Raw genomic sequence first — 19,068 nt, forward strand, 5'->3', positions numbered from 1 at the left:
AATCGAATTAAAACACAGTAATTGCTTGTTGAGGGTCTACAATAATTCCAATATATAAAACGCATAGTGACACTACAGTCGGAGACATTCCCAATGTGGTGTCATAAGAACTATGCTTTATTTAATTTCACAAGCTTTTAAACAATAGGTAGATAATACAAATCATCAGTTATCTGTGGTTAACCTTCTGTGTGATGTTTTACAGTCACACCCCCCCCCCCCCGACTGAGGGCTTCCAGTCTTCGAGTGGGGAGGTTCTGCGTACTGAACCTTCAGCACAACACGAATTTGTTAAATCACAAAAATGGCTTTAAGTTTAAAACTAAAATCAATTTTTAAATAAATTGTGTTAGTGAGAGAAAATAACCTTATACACAACTGACAGTTCAGGACTCGAACGAGGAATGTAATTCAGTAAAGATATTGGCCAGTTCCATACTGAGCAAAGAAATGATCCTTGATTTTTAGTGTTCATCTTAAATATAGTCATTTTACAGTTAAAGTTTCCCATTCTGTTCACAGAAAAGAATATGGAGAGACTCTGACATTCTTTCCTCATGTCCTCCTCTTGAGCCTCAAAAAAGCTCTGCCTCATCCTGGTCTTTTCGGCAGCAGAAAGCCTCAGAGCGCTGGAAAGAAGCGAGACCACACCACCTACAATGCCTTCTAGAAAAAGAGGCTGTTGGTCATCCCCTGTGTGGCCTCTGCCACGAGCCGGCTGTTATTAGGTGAGATAACATTTACCTTTATTTAAATTACTTTACCTAATTGTAATTTTTCAGTATTAATGCTCAGTGCCGTGCTATTTCAGCTAACATGCATGACTTTTGGGATGTTAGAAAACTGGATACCTAGAGAAAACCCACATGAAAATGAAAGTAATTCTAGGATATTAGAATAATTTTGTATTTCCTCCCAAGGTGTAGAGAGTGTCTCCCCGAGGAGTGGTTCTGTGGAGACTGTGATGTACTTCATCACAAGAACCAGCCACTCCACAACAGGGACAGTTTAATGAATGTTTTTTTTAAACCAATTAGTCCAACAACGTGTGTTGTTAGAGTGGAAGGTGGATATGACACCCATGACCAAGGTATGCTCTCTCAAACTTGCATTTTGATCTTCACATGTCTCTTCGGCCAGCATATAATGGTAATTAGTGCTTTTCTTTTTTTTTTTACAGCTTGCATATTGCCAACTGTGAAGGCACCCAACTGCTCCTGTAAAGGCACAAACTTCACTGTGGTACCAGGCAAACCAGTGATTTTAATTACCATCAATGGTAAACAAATATATTTGGGCCGGGACTTTAACGCGTTAATTAAGATTAATTAATTACACAAAAATTAACGCGTTAAAAAAATTAACGCATTTTTGTCACGGCTTGGCTCTCAGCCATAACAAACGCAGCGATGAGACGACGACGTGAGTACGGAAAAAAGAGGAGTTTATTCACACTCCCCAAAACAACCGACCACCAAACAGGGTTAACAAGCTCTATGCAGGAGGATAGCTGTTCCGGGCTGCTCTTCCTCCTACGTTCCCCGGGCCGAGAGAGAGCCACTGCAGCCTACTTAGATACTTTCTGGAGGCGCTGATCAGATTGGGAGCACCTGGAGAGAGGCTGCACCTGGATACAATCAGGGAGAGAGAAGCACACAGACCCACACACAAAGGCACACCCACACCAGCATAGGCAGTGAAGCAGGGGTTGTCACACCCCCCCCCCTTAAAGTCGGTGTCCCCAGGGCCACCGGCACCACCAACCAACCCCATCCCAAAACAAAGCAAAAGGTCATGGAAAACAAAACCCCACATATGGAACTCCCCCAGGTCCCTAATGAAAAAAAAACAAACAAAAAACACCACCTTCACACAGCAATCCTCTCCTTCAATGCCCAGCCACACCTTTAGCAACACCAGTATCTGAGTAGCACTATTTAAAAAGAATGGGCAGAGCAAGAAAGATTTATCACAGTATGACAGTCAATATATATACATTAAGGTAAAACCTAACCACACTTAGTGCCATGGGGCTCGTGACAGCGCGTCAGCAATAACATTGTCAGACCCCCTAATGTGCCTAACATCAAGGTTGTAAGCCTGAAGAAACAAAGACCACCTCGTCAGTCTTTGGTTAGGACACTTCATTGAATGCAAAAAGGTCAGGGGATTGTGATCTGTGTAAACCAAAATTGGTCCTCCTGCTCCTACATATAGAGTTAAATGCTGCAACGCCCAAATGAGTGCTAACGCTTCCTTCTCAATCACCGAATAATTCATTTGGTAACTGTTAAGTTTCTTTGAAAAGAAACTGACGGGCCTCTCTACCCCCCCCTTGTCAAGCTGGAGCAGAACCGCACCGACTCCTACCTGGCTTGCATCTACTTGGAGACTAAAAGGACGATCAAAACATGGAGCCGCTAACGCCTGAGAGGAACACAACAGAGACTTAACCCTATCAAACGCTCTCTGACAGTCGACCGACCAAGTATATTTTACCTTAGCCCTAAGAATTTCAGTCAAAGGAAACACTGTAGTGGAAAAATGTTCACAGAACCTCCTGTAGTAACCCACCATACCCAAAAATCTCTGGAGTTCCTTTTTGGTTGTGGGCTGTGGGTATTCAGATATTGCTCTGACCTTGGCCAGAACTGGAGCCACACAACCCTGACCCACCACATGGCCAAGATATGTCACTGTTGCCTTTGCAAAGGCACATTTGGCCAAATTAATAGTCAGATGTGCCTCCGTCAACCGTTCAAACAACCTCTCTGCCACTGGCACAGCACAGTCAAAAAGGCCTTTCAGCGAAGCATCCTGACGTTGCTCCTCTCCCACCTCATTGTGTGTAAGTAACACCGAAAACTCAGACAAAGATGGAACCTCCACTGTGTCAGTTGACTTCCCATGTGATAGCAAGTCCTGATCCCTTTTGGCCCTAGCCCTTGTGATCACACACGCGGCCGTAACGTCTGGCACCACTGTAGAGCGCTTCTCAGATGCTGACTCAATCAGACCACCAGTGACTAACAACACAGAAGGGCCATCAGCCCAGACTTTACCACCTGCCAAATCGTTACCCAGAATGAAATGTATCCCCTCGATTGGAAAAGCTGGACTTACCCCAATAGCTACATCCCCTTTAACAAGGTCACAGTCGAGATACATCCTATGGACAGGAACAGGAAAAACCGTTAATCCCATCCCCCGAGGCTGAACCGTGTCACCAGTGTCACTTTCCTCAGACAAAGGCAGAACCGAGTCAACGATAAAGGAGTCAAATGCACCTGTATCCCTCAAAATTTTAATTGGAACTTTGACATTGCTACCCACCAATGACACCAAGCCGTCTCTTATAAAAGGAGCATAGGATGCCAGAACCTCAGGTCCACATAAGTCGTCCGTAAGCACCTCTTCAACACAGCAGCTACTCACAGGAGCAGCAAACGCAACCGGTTTACCCACAAATCTTCCTCCCTTGGATTTTGCTCTAAGCACCGGACAGTCTGGTTTCCAATGGCCTTTCTCACGACAATAGTTACAAGTATCCTCAGATTTCTCCCAAGCCACTTTCTTTAGATCCATCCCCAATGACCCAACATCAACAGACCTTCCACTTCCCCCAAACACAGGTAGATCTCCAGCACGCCCTCCGAACCTGCCCTTATGCAGTAACACAAACTCATCCGCTGCTACTGCAGCCTCGGATGCCGAAGTTACCCTGTGTTCTATTATATAGGTTGCAATGCTCTCAGGAAGGATGTTTTTGAACTGTTCCAAAATCATGAGTTCACCCAATTTGTCAAAGGAAGTGATGTCCATAGCAGCTAACCAACGTTTAAAATGAACAGATAAATCCCTCGCCATTTCCACATAAGTCTGACCCTGTTTTTTCTCCAAGGACCTAAAACGCTGTCGATAAGCCTCTGGAACAAGTTCATAAGCTCTAAGCACCGCCAATTTTATTTTAACATAGCTAGAGCTATCCTCCGAACACAACGCGGAATATGCGGACTGTGCTCTTCCTGTGAGTACACACTGAAGCATCAGGGCACAGTCTGCATCCGGCCAATCCCTAGCTTTAGCCACCCGTTCAAAAAGCAAAAAAAAAGGGTCAGGATCACTTTCATTAAATTGTGGCAACAAGCGCAAGTTGTTAGCATCGAACCGCTGAGGAGACCTGGGCACCTGTTCACCGTGCCGCTCACCCAACACCGCACTACCTCTGCCTATGGAAAGACGCTGTCCTTCCATATCAAGTTTGGCTTTCTCAGTCTCCTGCCGCATCCTCTCCACTGCAATCTCCTTTTCAAACTCCATCTCATACCTCATTTTGTCATGACTCAGCTGCAACAACAACATCTCCTTCTGCTGCTCAAAGGACAGTAAACTAGCCTGCAACAGAGGTTTTAACACCCCCTCCTTAACTTCCGGAAGCACACCCGTTTCACGTAATACTGACACAATAGAGGTTTTTATAGTGCTTTTTAGCCTCTTATCGCCAACAACTTCCACCGAGAAATGTTCCGCAATAACGAGCAGCTGCTCCATTGAGAAATGTTCAAGGGCTTCCTGAGAGGGAGCACTGATAAACGCGTCTACCTCCGCCATACTACAACGCAACACCGAGTTTACAGTGAGACAAAAGAGAGAAAAGAGAAAAAAAAACTGATTGGAGTTTCCCCACTAACTACGACACCCGCTAACTAATCTCCTCCCTGGTCTTCATGTGGTTACTTGCGGCGGGTACTTATGCACTAAAGACCGCTGGCCGAGCAAAGCGACTAGCAAGCTAGCAAAAATACTGCGACCACGGCCATGCCCCCAAACCGAAGCTTCAGCCACTTTCACCACAACATTAACACCCCGCACAACGGTCCCAAGGGAACCGTCGCTACCACCTATCAGGAGAAACCCCACACAAAATAACGAACGAACTCACACGCACCCAAGCTTATCTTACCGGTTTGGACGAGCCCCCAGCTGTCACGGCTTGGCTCTCAGCCATAACAAACGCAGCGATGAGACGACGACGTGAGTACGGAAAAAAGAGGAGTTTATTCACACTCCCCAAAACAACCGACCACCAAACAGGGTTAACAAGCTCTATGCAGGAGGATAGCTGTTCCGGGCTGCTCTTCCTCCTACGTTCCCCGGGCCGAGAGAGAGCCACTGCAGCCTACTTAGATACTTTCTGGAGGCGCTGATCAGATTGGGAGCACCTGGAGAGAGGCTACACCTGGATACAATCAGGGAGAGAGAAGCACACACACCCAAACACAAAGGCACACCCACACCAGCATAGGCAGTGAAGCAGGGGTTGTCACATCGCACTTATTTTTGCACCGCGGAACGTTTCTCACTGGATGAGTTTCAGGGGTACCGATTATACTGGAGCACCAACTAACGTTCATGACTTCAAACAACAACAAACCACAGTGAACAATAGTCAAACATGAACGAACAAGCTGATGAGACCGCTTTGGTTGGCCCCGTGGATGGGACATTTTGTTTTAAAAAACGGACGGATGGAAGCGTCAATAAGAGCACGGTTGTTTGCAAATTATGCAAAAAGGAATTCGCATATCACCGCAGCACATCAAGCCTCAAGTATCACCTCAATGCAAAACATATAGCAGCTAGCGTGGAAGCTAGCGTGGACGTTAGCCCGACTCGGAGTACAAGGACCCACACCCAATTCGCGTTGATCAAACAGTGGCCTATGCAACAGAGAGATTTTATTTTTCATCAGGATATTGGAAGAATAGGAGGGATTGAGGTCAATCACTGGCACTTTTTTATTTTATTTTAAATGGTACAGTACACTTTATGTTGAACTATTTATTATGTTGTTGGTGCAACTTGCACTTTATGTTGAACTGTTTATTGTTTTGGCCAAGGTTATTGAGAGAGTTGGACTGAAATGTATTAGATTTTTTAAATCAACTGTTGGTAAATCAACAAAGTCTGTTATGGCCTCTGAAGCAACAGAGATGTTTTCTAATAGTCAGGGTTTCCAATGTTCTGAATGTACTTGAAAGTATTGTGTTATACTTAAAAAACAAAGTTTTATAGTTTACAGAAGGTCTACCTACCTATAGGCTACCTGAATCTCTGAAATGTACTATATTCCTAAATATCCTATTGCTACACTTTATGGCAAAAATTGCACTTTTCTGTTGGTCTTGGTTCAGGACCACCTTGAAAAAAATAAACAATGTTTTGTCGCTTAAGCTTATGTATTCAGTCATTATTCAATGGTATACTAAAATCCATGTGAAAAAAATTGCTTCTCACTGTTCTCAGGTCAAATATTTATATGTGATTAAAAATGCGATTAATTGCGATTAATTAATTACAAAGCCTGTAATTAATTTTTTTAATCGAGTCCCGGCCCTAAAATATATACAAATATATATATATATATATATATATTTGGATTTCTATTGAATTGTTGTTATATGTTTACTGTTGTGGGCTGAGGCATTGTGCTTCCACTTGGAGTAAAACCTTCATGTAATATCTGTTCATCTTTGACTATTTGTAGATGGAACTGTTGTAAAATGTGTCTTAATTATGTTTATTTACTTGTTCCAAGGGCGTTATGACTTGCATCTGCCACTATATGTCTGTCAAACTTGCCAGCAGCAGTGGACCCCCGACTTGAAAGTCCTCCTTAAGAGTGGATACTGGCCAGCTTCGGTCAGTATTTCCACACTTTACACCTTGGACCTCCTGAGCTCCTTTGAAGAGCTCAAGGTCATCTCTCCGGGATTCTCCAGACAGGCCTTTGCAAAGCGGCTGGAGCATCGCACAAAGTGTGGAGGAAGAGTAAGTGTAAATATTCTTAACCATATTATACATCATAACATTTCCGTAAATAGACAAAATCACAGCAATATATGTAATTATCTTCCAGTCTGGACCTGTCTACGGAGATGCACTGCAGCGCAGCTTTCTGGAGTTCTCCTATGCCTCGTATGAGGAAGACCAGCTCTGCTGTGGTGCTCCTTTCATCTGCCCTGCCTGCACGCCGGAGATGTTGGCTGTTTCTGCCGATGGAAACAGGAAGCTGTATCGCTTTCGGCGAAGTGGAAGGTGCTGTTTTTACAATGTTGTTATTTAACTTTTTTGATTACTGTTTATATTTCATGGATATATTTGCTAATCTTTTTTTCCTCAGTTCTGATGGCAGCCCCTTTTTTAATGGGCTCTTTGTAGCAGAAGACGGTGGCTGCATTTGTCGACAAAATACAGAGATCACTGAAAAATGCAAGTTTTTATTCGTCATTTTACCTTATATGTATATCACAAAAATAGCCATGTTTATCAGACCCTGACTTTCTTCAAATTCAGCTACTTCTCCTTACCATCTACACCAAAATCAGATAATTAGAACAAATGTTGTAGATCGTGATTCCATTGCTTTTAACTGATTTGTCCTGATGTAATGTGTGTCTTAGACCCAGGGAAGAGGCACATGTGGGGACTCCCAGTGGACAGCAGCGAGGGAGACGTCAAGGAGGGCTTCGAAGCTGGATGAAGAAGGGATGGAGGTGGCTGTATGTCGCCATGGGTTTCTTTTGAAGGCCTTAAATATGTACAGGGGGGAGATATTCGCCTCCCCCCTGTATCTTCAAAAGGAACTCATGCCAGCCAAAGCCAAGTTATTCGCCATGGATGTGGCTTGCAAGTACTGGCCGTACATGGAGAAAGCTGCAAGTGTCCTTCCTGCTCTCCAAGAGCTGACTACCATGAAGCCATTCCTCAGTGTAATGCATGCTCGAGCCCATGCTACCAAATGCGAGGTATGTGAAATATTTTTGTATCACGTACATTTATATTTTTTATATTTATAAAACTGAAGTAGTAAATATCTAAGCTATACTGTTTAGTATACTAGTATGTAGCCTCTTTGCACAACAATTCCAGCAACCTTTTACCATCAGATTATATGGAGTGGGAAGAACAAGGAGGGAGCAGGGATGACCGCTGGGGAAGAGGTGGAGCAGGTCAACAGCTACCTGTCCCGTTGTGCCCTGACAACAAAATACATGTCCAAAGCAGGTGAGTGGAAGGTTTTGCCCTATTATTGCATACTTTTTTAGATGACAAATCATAACCTCATTATTGCTTTCAAAAGCACGACTGGACATGCTCACAGTGCATGCAATGGGATGGAACAGGAAAAAAGGTGACTCCCTTCTTCAGGCACTTTCCACAAGATATGTGAAGGTGAGCCTCCTATTAATGGTGTTGTTGTGTCCTTTGTCATTTGCACATGGCTTGTTGTTAATCATAGCAAGTTTTAATCTTGATAAATGTCCATCGTCTACTGTTTATCACACTAGTAAGAGACTCCTGGAAGAGACTGCAAGTCTTGAGGAACTCAAGACGGAGCTACATTGTGTCTCAGATGACATGGTGTCGACGTGGATTTCCGACGTGAAGGAATGGGCATCTGGTAAGCACGACGAGATAACACCAGCTACATATCATTGTCCATGACTGTTTGAATTTACAGATTTGATCCTAAAGAGCAGCCAATTTTAAGGCAATAAGGCTGATTTTTCATGCCACGTAATGGGACCCTCACTGGATTTCAGTAGACTGGGACATAATCTTCAAGCAATAGCAAGCCAACTATGTGTCCATGTTTATCTCTGATATGTTCCAGTTTCCATAGTTGTACCATCAACTTGTGTTAAAAGGTGTTAAATATGTTGCACAACTTTGTTTCTCAAAACCGTTACGTGTTGTGTAACAGTACATTTTACTGCCAATATTATTTCTACAGGAACATCAGTAACATCGGGTACTTCTGAAGACATCCTTCAAACAGCACTGCAGCAAAGCATTGAGGGGCTTTACCTAAGTTTGAGGTAGCGGAAGCAATCCCTTTACCGACAGAATGGTATAACAATATAATGTTTTAGGTTGCAGATTCAACCTACTGAATTATATATATTTTTTGTACTTGCAAATATAGTTTGTCACATATCCCTATCCCACTACTTCATGTCTTTTTCAGACAGCAGCAAGCTCCGCCATCGACTTCGAAGGAAGCTTGCAGACGACAAAAAGCGCCTTAATCAGGAGGTACTGAAGTACAACCAGCTGGTACACGACTCTGTCAGAGGCATAGATGTTGCTGCGGTGGAGCATTCCCTCTCTGGAGGGAGCATCATGTCCGCGCTGTGGCCGTGGGAAGTTCATGGCATGGGTCAGTTTTCAGATATTTCATAATAATTAATTTGAAGTTCTGTTATATGAAGGTATACCTTGCTGAGTTATGCACTTATCATGTAGAGTGTTAGAACGTTCATTTAGTTTAAGGGTATATCTTAAGTTTTCTTATTGTGTATACATTTGATTATTTTGAAAGTACATGTTTGGAGTTTTAAACATATTGTTATGCTATAATGAAAATGTGATTCATGTATAAACTGTGATTGGATTTTAGCTAACTTTACAGCCAAGAAAAAATATACTTGATCAAGTCATGCTTACACGGAGACTGCAAGAGGAGAAAGGCATCCTTGCATTGCACATGGTTGCAGAACATGGCAGTTGCTCTAAAAAATAAGGTGGCTGAGGAAGGTAAGTTGAAAGCAAAACTTAACCTACCTTGTAAAGTATGAGTTTTAAAGGAAAAAAAGTCAGCCCAAATCATCCTTGGTCACAGAAATTGGATAGAGTATAATGGCCTGTGCCCATTCGTCCTGGCCATTTTACATCATGAAGTCCCTTGACAGTGACAATCATCTTTATATGTACATGGGAGAGAATATACTCCATTGAAGTGCTCTGGCCTCGTGAAGCAATCTTACTTTATAGTATGTCCATATAACAATATTTTGTGTATTTTCAGATGTAGACAAGGGGAATGGAGGACTTGGGTGCACCCTAAGAAGGAAGCATGCTGAGGCGTTGGAGAGGTTGCAGGTGGTACTGCAGCAGTACAAGACTGCTTTAGGTCCTGATGCTTGTTTCCTTCAACATGTAGAGGAAAGTCAAAGTGGCCTAAGCAGTCCAGACACCAGTGAAGATGAAGAAGGAAACATAATTTAGGTAATTTACTTATGAATTAATGTACAGGATCTTTGTTGATTTAGCCTCAACCTAGACATGTTGCTGTTACTTTTGTATTCATTAATGCTAAACATACATTGTGTATTCAAAAACCTCAAATTTGGTTTCTGATCTGCCCCTCTTTTTTGTTTCTCTGTATTTCCCCAGATTGCTGCTGCTCTCAAGCACGAATATCCGCCAAGACTTGATGTGCTATAAGAAATGTAAATACTTTACTGACTTTATATTTAGAGATTGTATTCATACTCCTCAATGGAAGATCACCCTTGAATATGTTGACCATATGACTTTTCCCTATGCTGCAGCATCAGGCCAAACATTTCACTTGTACACAACTTAAATTGTATTGAAGAAAATGCTCAGCGTCCCTGGAATGCATCCTGAGCAATGAACCATTTACTTTTGATCCTTTTTGAAACACTAGAATGTAAATTCCTAAATCTCCAAGTATATCTTGCTGGTTACCATACAACTTGGTGAGCACATCATTGTCCAAGAGCAGGAGGTCTTTCCCTTTTTTCCAAGAACGGGATGCCTTTGCATTATTATTTTCGATCTCTTATAGGATTTACCTGTCATTAACTTTATATGAATGCACCTGTTACACCGCAGGCCAATAACAGCTTTCCTCTAATTGTTCATTTTTGTTTCTTTTGCGTTACTTGCTTTAATTGCTTTGTCATTTATATTTCCTTTTTGGTCTCCAGCTATTAACCTGATTGATTGAAGTACTTCAATCAACATGTACAATGCACAGTCTTTTAGGATGTATAATTAGGGACATTGAGATAAACAACAAATAGTTTATTTGGTGAATCACCTCATTGTTGTTCTCAAAACCAAATAATACATTGTTATAAATTGTTATATTTGATTTACACATAGAATGTACATGTTTAATATACATAGTTAAATCATAAAAAAATGGTTGTGTTGTATGATTTCTTAATACTGTATGTTATAACCGTTTGCATAACTTGATTTTATGTTCTGTTGTCCATGCTTTTCATGTTAGACTAACCCCAACGCTCTAGAGTCAAGACGTACACCCTTATGGTGGCCTTTTACTTGTATTGTGGTGAAACACATAAGTAAACCATTGCCAAAGAGGACCATTTTATCGTTTTAAAAACAATGTTATTGATGTGGTTGGTTGATGAATAAATATAAATTAAGCATACGTCTGTGGTACTTTTTGTTGTTTACATCACACTGCATTATAATGCGTTTGGAAATAAATTAATTTAGAAGTAACAATATGGGTTAGCACTTGAATATTTTTGTAAAGAGATGATCCTCATCCGGAACACTGGTTGTTGGTTTAAGATAAGATAGAACTTTATTGATCCCAATTTGGGAAATCTTTGCGTTGCAGCAGCATTAACACACATGGCATTATACAATACAAATAAAAAGACAAGAAATAAAGAAGAAAATATACATGTTGAATTTACAAATGAGCAATAACAAGATATGCAAGGTATTATATTTACATAACTATGTGACAGATGGAATATTAAATATTAAACTGAATATGTCAAATGTACAGTGAAGAGAGAAATTATGGAGCAGAGAGTTCTCTTCCAGCCAGAGGTGATTTGTTGTACAGCAACAAGTTTTCACTCCCAACCCGTCACATGTTGACGGACGGTCAGGGCTCCTCCCCGTCACCGACTTGCATAGAGCTCCCTGAACGTTGGTAATAGACACGTTGGGATTGCGGCGAAATGCTCTCCGCAGATCCATTCTCACAGCATTTATCAACCTTTTGCTTACTCAATATCAAGCCACACTTATTGTTTTTACTTTATTTTAATTGAATAATGTAGGACTTTTGTTGCCGTCAGTTATGGGGAGAGTAGGGGCTCAGAATACTGAAATCTATTGTTTCATCGTTTTTTCCTTCTAATTTTGTATTCTTTTCTAAACCACCCACTGTTATTTACTCAACAACACATAAGTATCCTTGTGTGTGTTTATTTGTTTGATTAATAAACACAAGTTGGAGTCCGTCAGGACTGAGGGTCGGAGCAGCTCATTTGCTTTAGAGAATTTTACACCCGGAAGTAAGTATTCTCTCCGCTTCGCTTGACAAACCCATCCATGGACAAACCCCGTGATAGTCCTCAAGCTCTGATTGGATGTTTGAGTGTGCGCCGAGGGTTACGCCGAGCGTCGAACAGCACTTTGAAATGGGATGGAACCACGGCAGACTGTCCAAAACTGGATTTGAACGGGTCCACCCCCTCCCCCACCCCGTCCCCAGAACTACAAATGTAGTAACTGTGTAGAAACTACACACTATTGTGTGTTTCGCAACATGTTCTATGGCACGTCTCTGCTGGGAATTGTTAAAAGACGTTTTCATATTTCCCATAATAAGAAGTTGCCAGTATTAAACTGTGTACATCCCTGGAGGTTTAGGGGATAGGAAACACTCAAATTTAAAACATATAATTAATAAATGGGGGGAAATTGCTTGTGCCCATAATGGGCAACATTAATATATATATTAATGCTGCCCATTATGGGCAGCATTAATAAATAATAAAATAATAAAAATAAATATAATATATATAATATAATATAAATAATATATATATATATATATAATATAATATATATATAATAAAGCTCTTCTGACCTTAGCTGTCATGTGGGTATATATATCCACATGCCAGCTAAGGTCAGAAGAGCTTTATTTAACAGCTCGTCTTATGTCTGTGACCCCTCCTGTTGTAAATTGATAAGCCTGAAACATGCACTTGTCAAGGTTCAGAGGCAAATTTTGCAAATATGGCAGTAGCCATCGATCATCTTAAGATAAGATATACTTTATTGATCCCAAGTTGGAAACATTTGCGTTACATCAGCATGTGTAACAGTTGTATATATGCCGTGGTGTTTATTTGTAAATCATTTAGTATAATCACACAAATTCTGTGTTTTATATTTAATAATTCTGTGTTCTTTATTTATTGAATGTTCAATACCTGACAAGGTCGGAGATGAACAACTTGGGTCGCAGGTTCCTCAACAGTGCATTACAAGACATCTATCAATATGTGTGTATACCTCCACCATTAAACTGTCATATTCTGCACATTTCTTATACTATCTACATACATCTTATAAGAGTATAATACAATATCAGTTAAAATAAGTGCTTAAACATACAGTAGTTAACATTGCAGGAAAGCAATATATTACTACTTTGTCAGGCTTAATATTTATACCCCCAAAGCTTTTTTCTTATTCAAAATAAGACTTTAACCTAAAGTATTCTTTAATGTTTAAATAAAGCCTTATTAGTTTGTCTGTCTGTGTCTCCTATTAATATCTAATAATACAAATAATAAATTTCAATAACGGGCTTTAACCACTAGGTGTCCCTTTCTATCAGCTGTGCACCGTTATGGTGTAAATATACCAATATACCGATTAGATCAAATATAAAAGTCAGCCGAATTAGTATTGATACTGCAAGGAGTTGACCGTCCGTCAACATGTGACCGGTAGGGAGTGAGAACGTGTTGTGTACAGAGTTATTGCAGTGGGCAGGAATGTTTTCCTGTATCGGTTCCTGTGACAGCGGAGCTGCAGCAGTCTGCTGGAGAAGAAGCTCCTGTCTGTCCAGCTGCAGGTGGAGAGGATGGGTGGGGTTACCCATGATGGAACCAGAATAAGGTTTTTTTGGCTTACACGCCTTTCATCGTAGTGGACAATGTTGTCATATGCAATATGTTTGGATAGTTTCACCATTGAAATGCGCCAAAGTTGTGGCCCAAAAAGTATCAACTATTAATTTGTATGGCATCCAGAGCTTCCACATTTTAGGGAATATGTTTTTTGATTTAAAATATCATCAATGTCATAAGCAATGGTTACATTAAAACCCTCCTATTGTATTCGTTTCCCCCCCTTACTTTGGTGTTCGCGGTCAAATTTGACCGGTCCTGTTTTAACTGCTATTACATTAACACAAAAACCATGAATCATCACCAAATTTCATTCATTTCATCAACATTGTATGTTGAGTTGGCACCTCAGCTCAAAACATACAAAAACACAGAAGAATAGAAAGTTAACCCATTGAAATGATATGAGAGCAGTACTACAAACTACAATTCCCATTAGATACACGCCCAACAATCGTTACGAAGTACACAGAGCTGACATATTTGTAGTTCTTCCGGCGTGTGTGTGTGGACTCGTTCGACTTGTCTTGCGTTGACGGCCGTATAGGCTCCATTCCCTTTCAGAAATCCGTCAATCGGGCGCGATCCGAAACCAAACCCTGTGTTTAAAAAAATATAAAATACAAATTTGCACTTTTGCCTCCTTAGCAAAGGCAGTATCGTTTGGGTGGCGATCTGAGTTCGGGTACCGTATCTGTGACGTGACAAAGGGTCGCCGTGACAACGTGGTGATGAGATGTGGATAACTTTCCAGATAAAGACCATCCTTATACTCGAGTTGTGGTTTTCAATAAGTGAAAAAGAAAATTCAAAGTAATCACTACCATTTTAATATCTAAAGCATTTGTCCCCAAAAGCTTTCAAATGTAGTAGCAAAACCAGTGATCCAGATCAGGATCATTTTAATTAGGCCTATAATTAAATGATATAATAATAATACATTTTATTTTTAGAGCGCTTTTCTGAAACCCAAAGACGCTTTATATGCAAGCCTACCTCCAAAGCGTTATACTTCGGAAGTTAAACAAATTAGATAAGGCAGTGGATGGCAAAGTACCAGATTTCACACATGAATATGCTTAAAATAGGTTATGGTGTTCCTATCACTGACAATGAAATCATGTAGTATTTCAACTGTAATTTCCTAAAAAGTCAAATGCATTTTGGTGGAGGTTTTCATCTTATTTCTAATAGAAACATATTAAATATGATTCAAATGGAGCATATAAACAAGAGAACAAATGTGCAAAAACAAAACTGGTGTTCAAATAACAGATTTTATTTGTATGCATTATCCCGGAGAATTCTTCGGCTGCCAGGAATGAGCCCACTCCTTGCCACTGAAAACCGAATTGAATAATGTTAGTTACAGTTACTGGTTTCGTCTTTCCGAAAAGCATAAACCATGTGTGAAGCAAACATCTTATAACTCAATTTATATAAGTAAATGTTTCATTTAACATTTAGAAAAAGTGAACTTAGAAATGAAAACAAATGTTCTAACAAACAATAAAAACAATCAAAAACACATACATTAACAACAATGAAGTTAAACAATCATTTGTTCCTACACTTCACTGCTTCAGAATAACAGCAGTGAAATATATAAGAGGACTGGTGGTAGATTTGGATGTTTTGCATTTGTTAAATATCATGTGTTTGTTCTCCAACATGGCACTACATCAGATGACATGAAGCCAAGTAACTGGAAGATATATACCATACTGGACAGGGCTCCCACTCCACCAACATTTCTGCTTTTCCCTATCAAGAGAAGAAAACAAATCTCTAATTTCGGAAAGACCAAACGCATATTAGCTATTTAGCAAACATTTGTGTTGGAAGTTTGTAAATCATAAAGCACACCCTATGCATTACTTTTATTCCCATCTAACCTTTATCATTCTTTCTTTTATTACACTCCTGATGGGGAAAGTTTCTAGGCGAGTGTGGTAGGAGCAATCTGTGAACATCAAAGCAGGTTCCACATACAGTATTAGTCATATTAGAAATAAAATAAATACAACTATGAACACTTAAGTAGCAACCAGACTTGCACGATGAAAAGTGACCACACTGTTATCACTGGTCAAAAGTTACTGTATACATCATTGAAATGGAACCAAGCTGCTCTCAGTCCTAACATGGGATGCTTGTTTGAATGGCCATACCACTGCTGAGCCTGAGATGACCAAAGAAAATACTGCACTGCTGCTTCCTTTACTGCCTAGCATTCTCATCACCACCTTATCAACTATGACTGTATGTATTTTAGTCTAATTAGACAATTAAAGCCCTTTGGATTTTTGGATAATGTATCAGTTATAGTTATTAGTCACAATATAGCATTGTTAACTCACTGAAGAAGCATCAATCACTGTGTTTACATGCACTTTGCTAAAGTACATGTCGATAGATTTATTAGAATACCAATCAATTCGACTCATGCAAATATTTATAATCAGTCAAAATACTTAATACTGTTAATATACCTGACTTTTTCTTTTTACGTCTAGGACCAAGTACTGTGTCCCTCACGGACCCTGTCCTGACAGCTGTGGGTTGAAGAAGAAATATTACTATATACATACAGTACACCAAGTTAAGCTTAAACTCAAGTTTCAAAATACATCCCACAAATGCAGCATCACATGATGAAATAGGTGTTAGGTTCAAATATTTTTTTGTTATTGCAATTTAATTGAGGTTGATCTATGAAGTCTAGGTGTTTTGTTGTCTTGCCTATATAATTGACTCCATACTTTATGTGTAAGGAATAGTTTGATAAATATTAACATGTTGTGCTGTAACGTTAAATGAATTTAACTTTGATTCAAAAACCTAAGTTTATTCCCCGTATGTTCATTATGGGACAGTGTCGTATCTAAATGCAGTTCTTGAGTATAAAGTTTAAATATGCTGCATGACGTTGTTGCATGAGTTGCTTCGAAGTTTACCCCTATGGTCAGGGATTGCTTTAGATAGACCACAATATTAATGATATCAACCTCTCGTACAATATATGGACATGAGCCAAATCATTTTGATGTAATCGACCTACTGCCCAACGCTACAATGTAAGACCCTTTCTGTGTGTAAACCAAATCACATAGGAGTTTTATTTTGTGATTTATCAAATGTAAAGTAAGCCTGCTGTTGCTTTGCATTTTTGTGTGAAAAAGGTATAACTATATAGTAACCACATGTCTGTTCAGGAATGAAAGACTGTATTTTTCTAAACGTTTAATATTTATTTATATCCGAGTACCTAAGGATATACACAAACCCAAGTATCCCATTTTCCTTTCATATTTATGAAGTTGTAGGTGAAATTGTTATTTAGATTAAGCTATTGTTGTTATTATTATTTACCTATTGGAACAATCATTATTCCCAAAAATGCAAGAAGTGCAATTAGGTGTTTTGAGATATTGTAGAAGCATGACTTGTCAACAAGTTACCTACAATAATCTTTTAGGAAAATATCGGAAAACACTCTTGACTTTTATAAATAAAAAAGCTGCAAATCTCAGAGAACAAATGTCACTATGTGTGCTGTGTGCTCTGCATGTGTGACCATTAAAGAGGGTTTCATCCCTCCGATTCTATCTATCTATTTTATTACCTGGCCCCTCCGTGGTGGTAGCCTGTCTCACATCATCCCGCTGGGGCTGCTCCTCCTGCCCCATCTCTATGATGGTGCACTGCTTCACGGGGGGGCTCTTCAGCACCTCCACCTGCACGGTGCTTGTCTCTGGCACCTGGCTCTCTGTGGTCCCTGCCTCCTGCCAGTTGTTTTCTGGTTCAGATGGGTCATAGGGTTTGAGGTTCACCGTGACTGTCTCTTCCGCAGCCCCCTGGCCAGTGGAGTCCTGTGTCCAACCTGTGCAAGTTAAACAAATGTTGGTCTTGACTTGCTTAAGACAAAGAGGTTAACTCATATATCTAGAAATAAGAAATACAGCGTGCTTAAAGAGCTTACGAAATGAAGGACAACACTGTTCTTATTAGGATAATATATACTATTATTAATGGGAAATCATTTGTCATTAATGACAATATGTCCGCTGTATTTATAAATCGTGATTTATTACAACTTTCCATGCTCGCTTCCGATGTTACACGACCGCTCCGGACCAAACAGCTTTTGCCGGTTAGTGACGTCACGCACGTCACGAGTAGAAGACTTTTTGAATAATACACTAACTATATGGCTGATGTCGGACTCTGGCTCGGATATTTCGACAGCATCGAGTGACAGTGAGTCGTCAATAGACTCGGTGCACTTTCAAGAAGAGGAGGATTTTATTGAAGAGGATGCCGGTGTGGTGGAATCAGATCATGCGGGCGAGTCTAACGTGGTGGAACCATAGCAGTTTGAGCCACAGTATTCAAGTAGTGGTAGAGATACAGACGGGAGCGAAAATGGGGACGATGATCCTGGATTTGGCGGAGATCCGGTGCGGCAACAGAACACAGATTGGTATACATTTGACTTTAATTCATAGAGATTCTCAATAAATAGTAAATAAATAATGATAAATAGCAGGCACACTTGGCTCAGGCAACAGAACACAGACTGGTATACATTTGATTATAATTCATAGAGATGTTCATATATAGTAAATAAATAATAATACATAGCAGGCACACTTGGCTCAGGCAACAGAACACAGACTGGTATAAATTTGATTATAATTCATAGAGATGTTCATATATAGTAAATACATAATAATACATAGCAGCTATATAAGTACAGTCCATTTACCATTTACTGGTATACATTTGATTATAATTCATAGACACTTGGCTCAGGTAAGTGCATCACACTCTGCTAGGCTTGGAACTCACCACAGAAGTAGGTCTCCTCCTAAAAATGCAATTATTTCTCAACTATCTTTTGTACATTTAGGTGTACATGTGAAAAATGTACAATCATGGAAACAATTGAAGAGTGCCAATGCTGCCAAGAAAAGGATGTCATGGTGGCCAAAATGGAGGAATTCAATGAATATGAGGGAGATGGTGCAAACTTAACCTGCGTAATAGATCACCCAGGATTCCATTCAAATTGTCTGGATGTTTGGGTGATGCAGACAGCCTACCATCATTATTCAAAGAGGGACAGACAACAAGCAGGTGATCAGCCACGTAATGAGTAAGTTACTTGTGTTCACAAATTTGAAGAGCTCAGAAATTTGATGTATTTTTGGGAAGTCATTTTTTTGGGGTTCTTGTATTTTACAGAATGTATCGCTATGTGGCATACCGCCAGCTA

At 40.1% G+C, this 19,068-nt stretch overlaps 1 protein-coding gene and 1 long non-coding RNA gene across 7 annotated transcripts; both read left to right on the forward strand.

The window, feature by feature from the left end:
* Positions 1-545: 545 nt before the first annotated feature.
* On the forward strand, positions 546-1,280 carry LOC307037733. Its single transcript, XR_013807776.1, has 3 exons — positions 546-728; positions 921-1,090; positions 1,181-1,280. It is a non-coding gene; the product is annotated as an uncharacterized lncRNA (long non-coding RNA).
* A 102-nt stretch (positions 1,281-1,382) lies between these two features.
* LOC307035211 (uncharacterized protein) lies at positions 1,383-11,266 on the forward strand. Of its 6 annotated transcripts, none has more exons than XM_079674285.1 (12): positions 1,383-5,815; positions 6,599-6,831; positions 6,920-7,098; positions 7,184-7,272; positions 7,464-7,808; positions 7,950-8,067; positions 8,144-8,235; positions 8,352-8,464; positions 8,798-8,882; positions 9,032-9,223; positions 9,464-10,071; positions 10,240-11,266. In XM_079674285.1, exons 5-8 carry the CDS (start codon positions 7,551-7,553, stop codon positions 8,352-8,354), a joined length of 471 nt encoding a protein of 156 aa, XP_079530411.1. In that variant the 5' UTR covers positions 1,383-5,815; positions 6,599-6,831; positions 6,920-7,098; positions 7,184-7,272; positions 7,464-7,550; the 3' UTR covers positions 8,355-8,464; positions 8,798-8,882; positions 9,032-9,223; positions 9,464-10,071; positions 10,240-11,266. The 6 variants fall into 6 exon arrangements, with proteins under 6 accessions (XP_079530411.1, XP_079530410.1, XP_079530408.1 ...); XM_079674284.1 differs by lacking the exon at positions 1,383-5,815 and having other exon boundaries at positions 5,827-6,831; positions 9,464-9,600; positions 9,872-10,071; XM_079674282.1 differs by lacking the exon at positions 1,383-5,815 and having other exon boundaries at positions 5,827-6,831; positions 8,798-8,914.
* Positions 11,267-19,068: the final 7,802 nt, after the last annotated feature.

Source organism: Notothenia rossii (assembly GCF_949606895.1).
Source record: "Notothenia rossii genome assembly, chromosome: 4".
NCBI lineage: Eukaryota > Metazoa > Chordata > Actinopteri > Perciformes > Nototheniidae > Notothenia > Notothenia rossii.

What these genes read in the sequence shown, in the direction of transcription:
- LOC307035211 (XM_079674282.1), top strand. Translation starts at nt 6,577, where the DNA reads ATGTTTATTTACTTGTTCCAAGGGCGTTATGACTTGCATCTGCCACTA. An exon ending in CGCTTTCGGCGAAGTGGAAG is followed by an intron (nt 7,099 to 7,183) that starts GTGCTGTTTTTA and finishes TTTTTTCCTCAG; the next exon opens with TTCTGATGGCAGCCCCTTTT. An exon ending in TACAGAGATCACTGAAAAAT is followed by an intron (nt 7,273 to 7,463) that starts GCAAGTTTTTAT and finishes TGTGTGTCTTAG; the next exon opens with ACCCAGGGAAGAGGCACATG.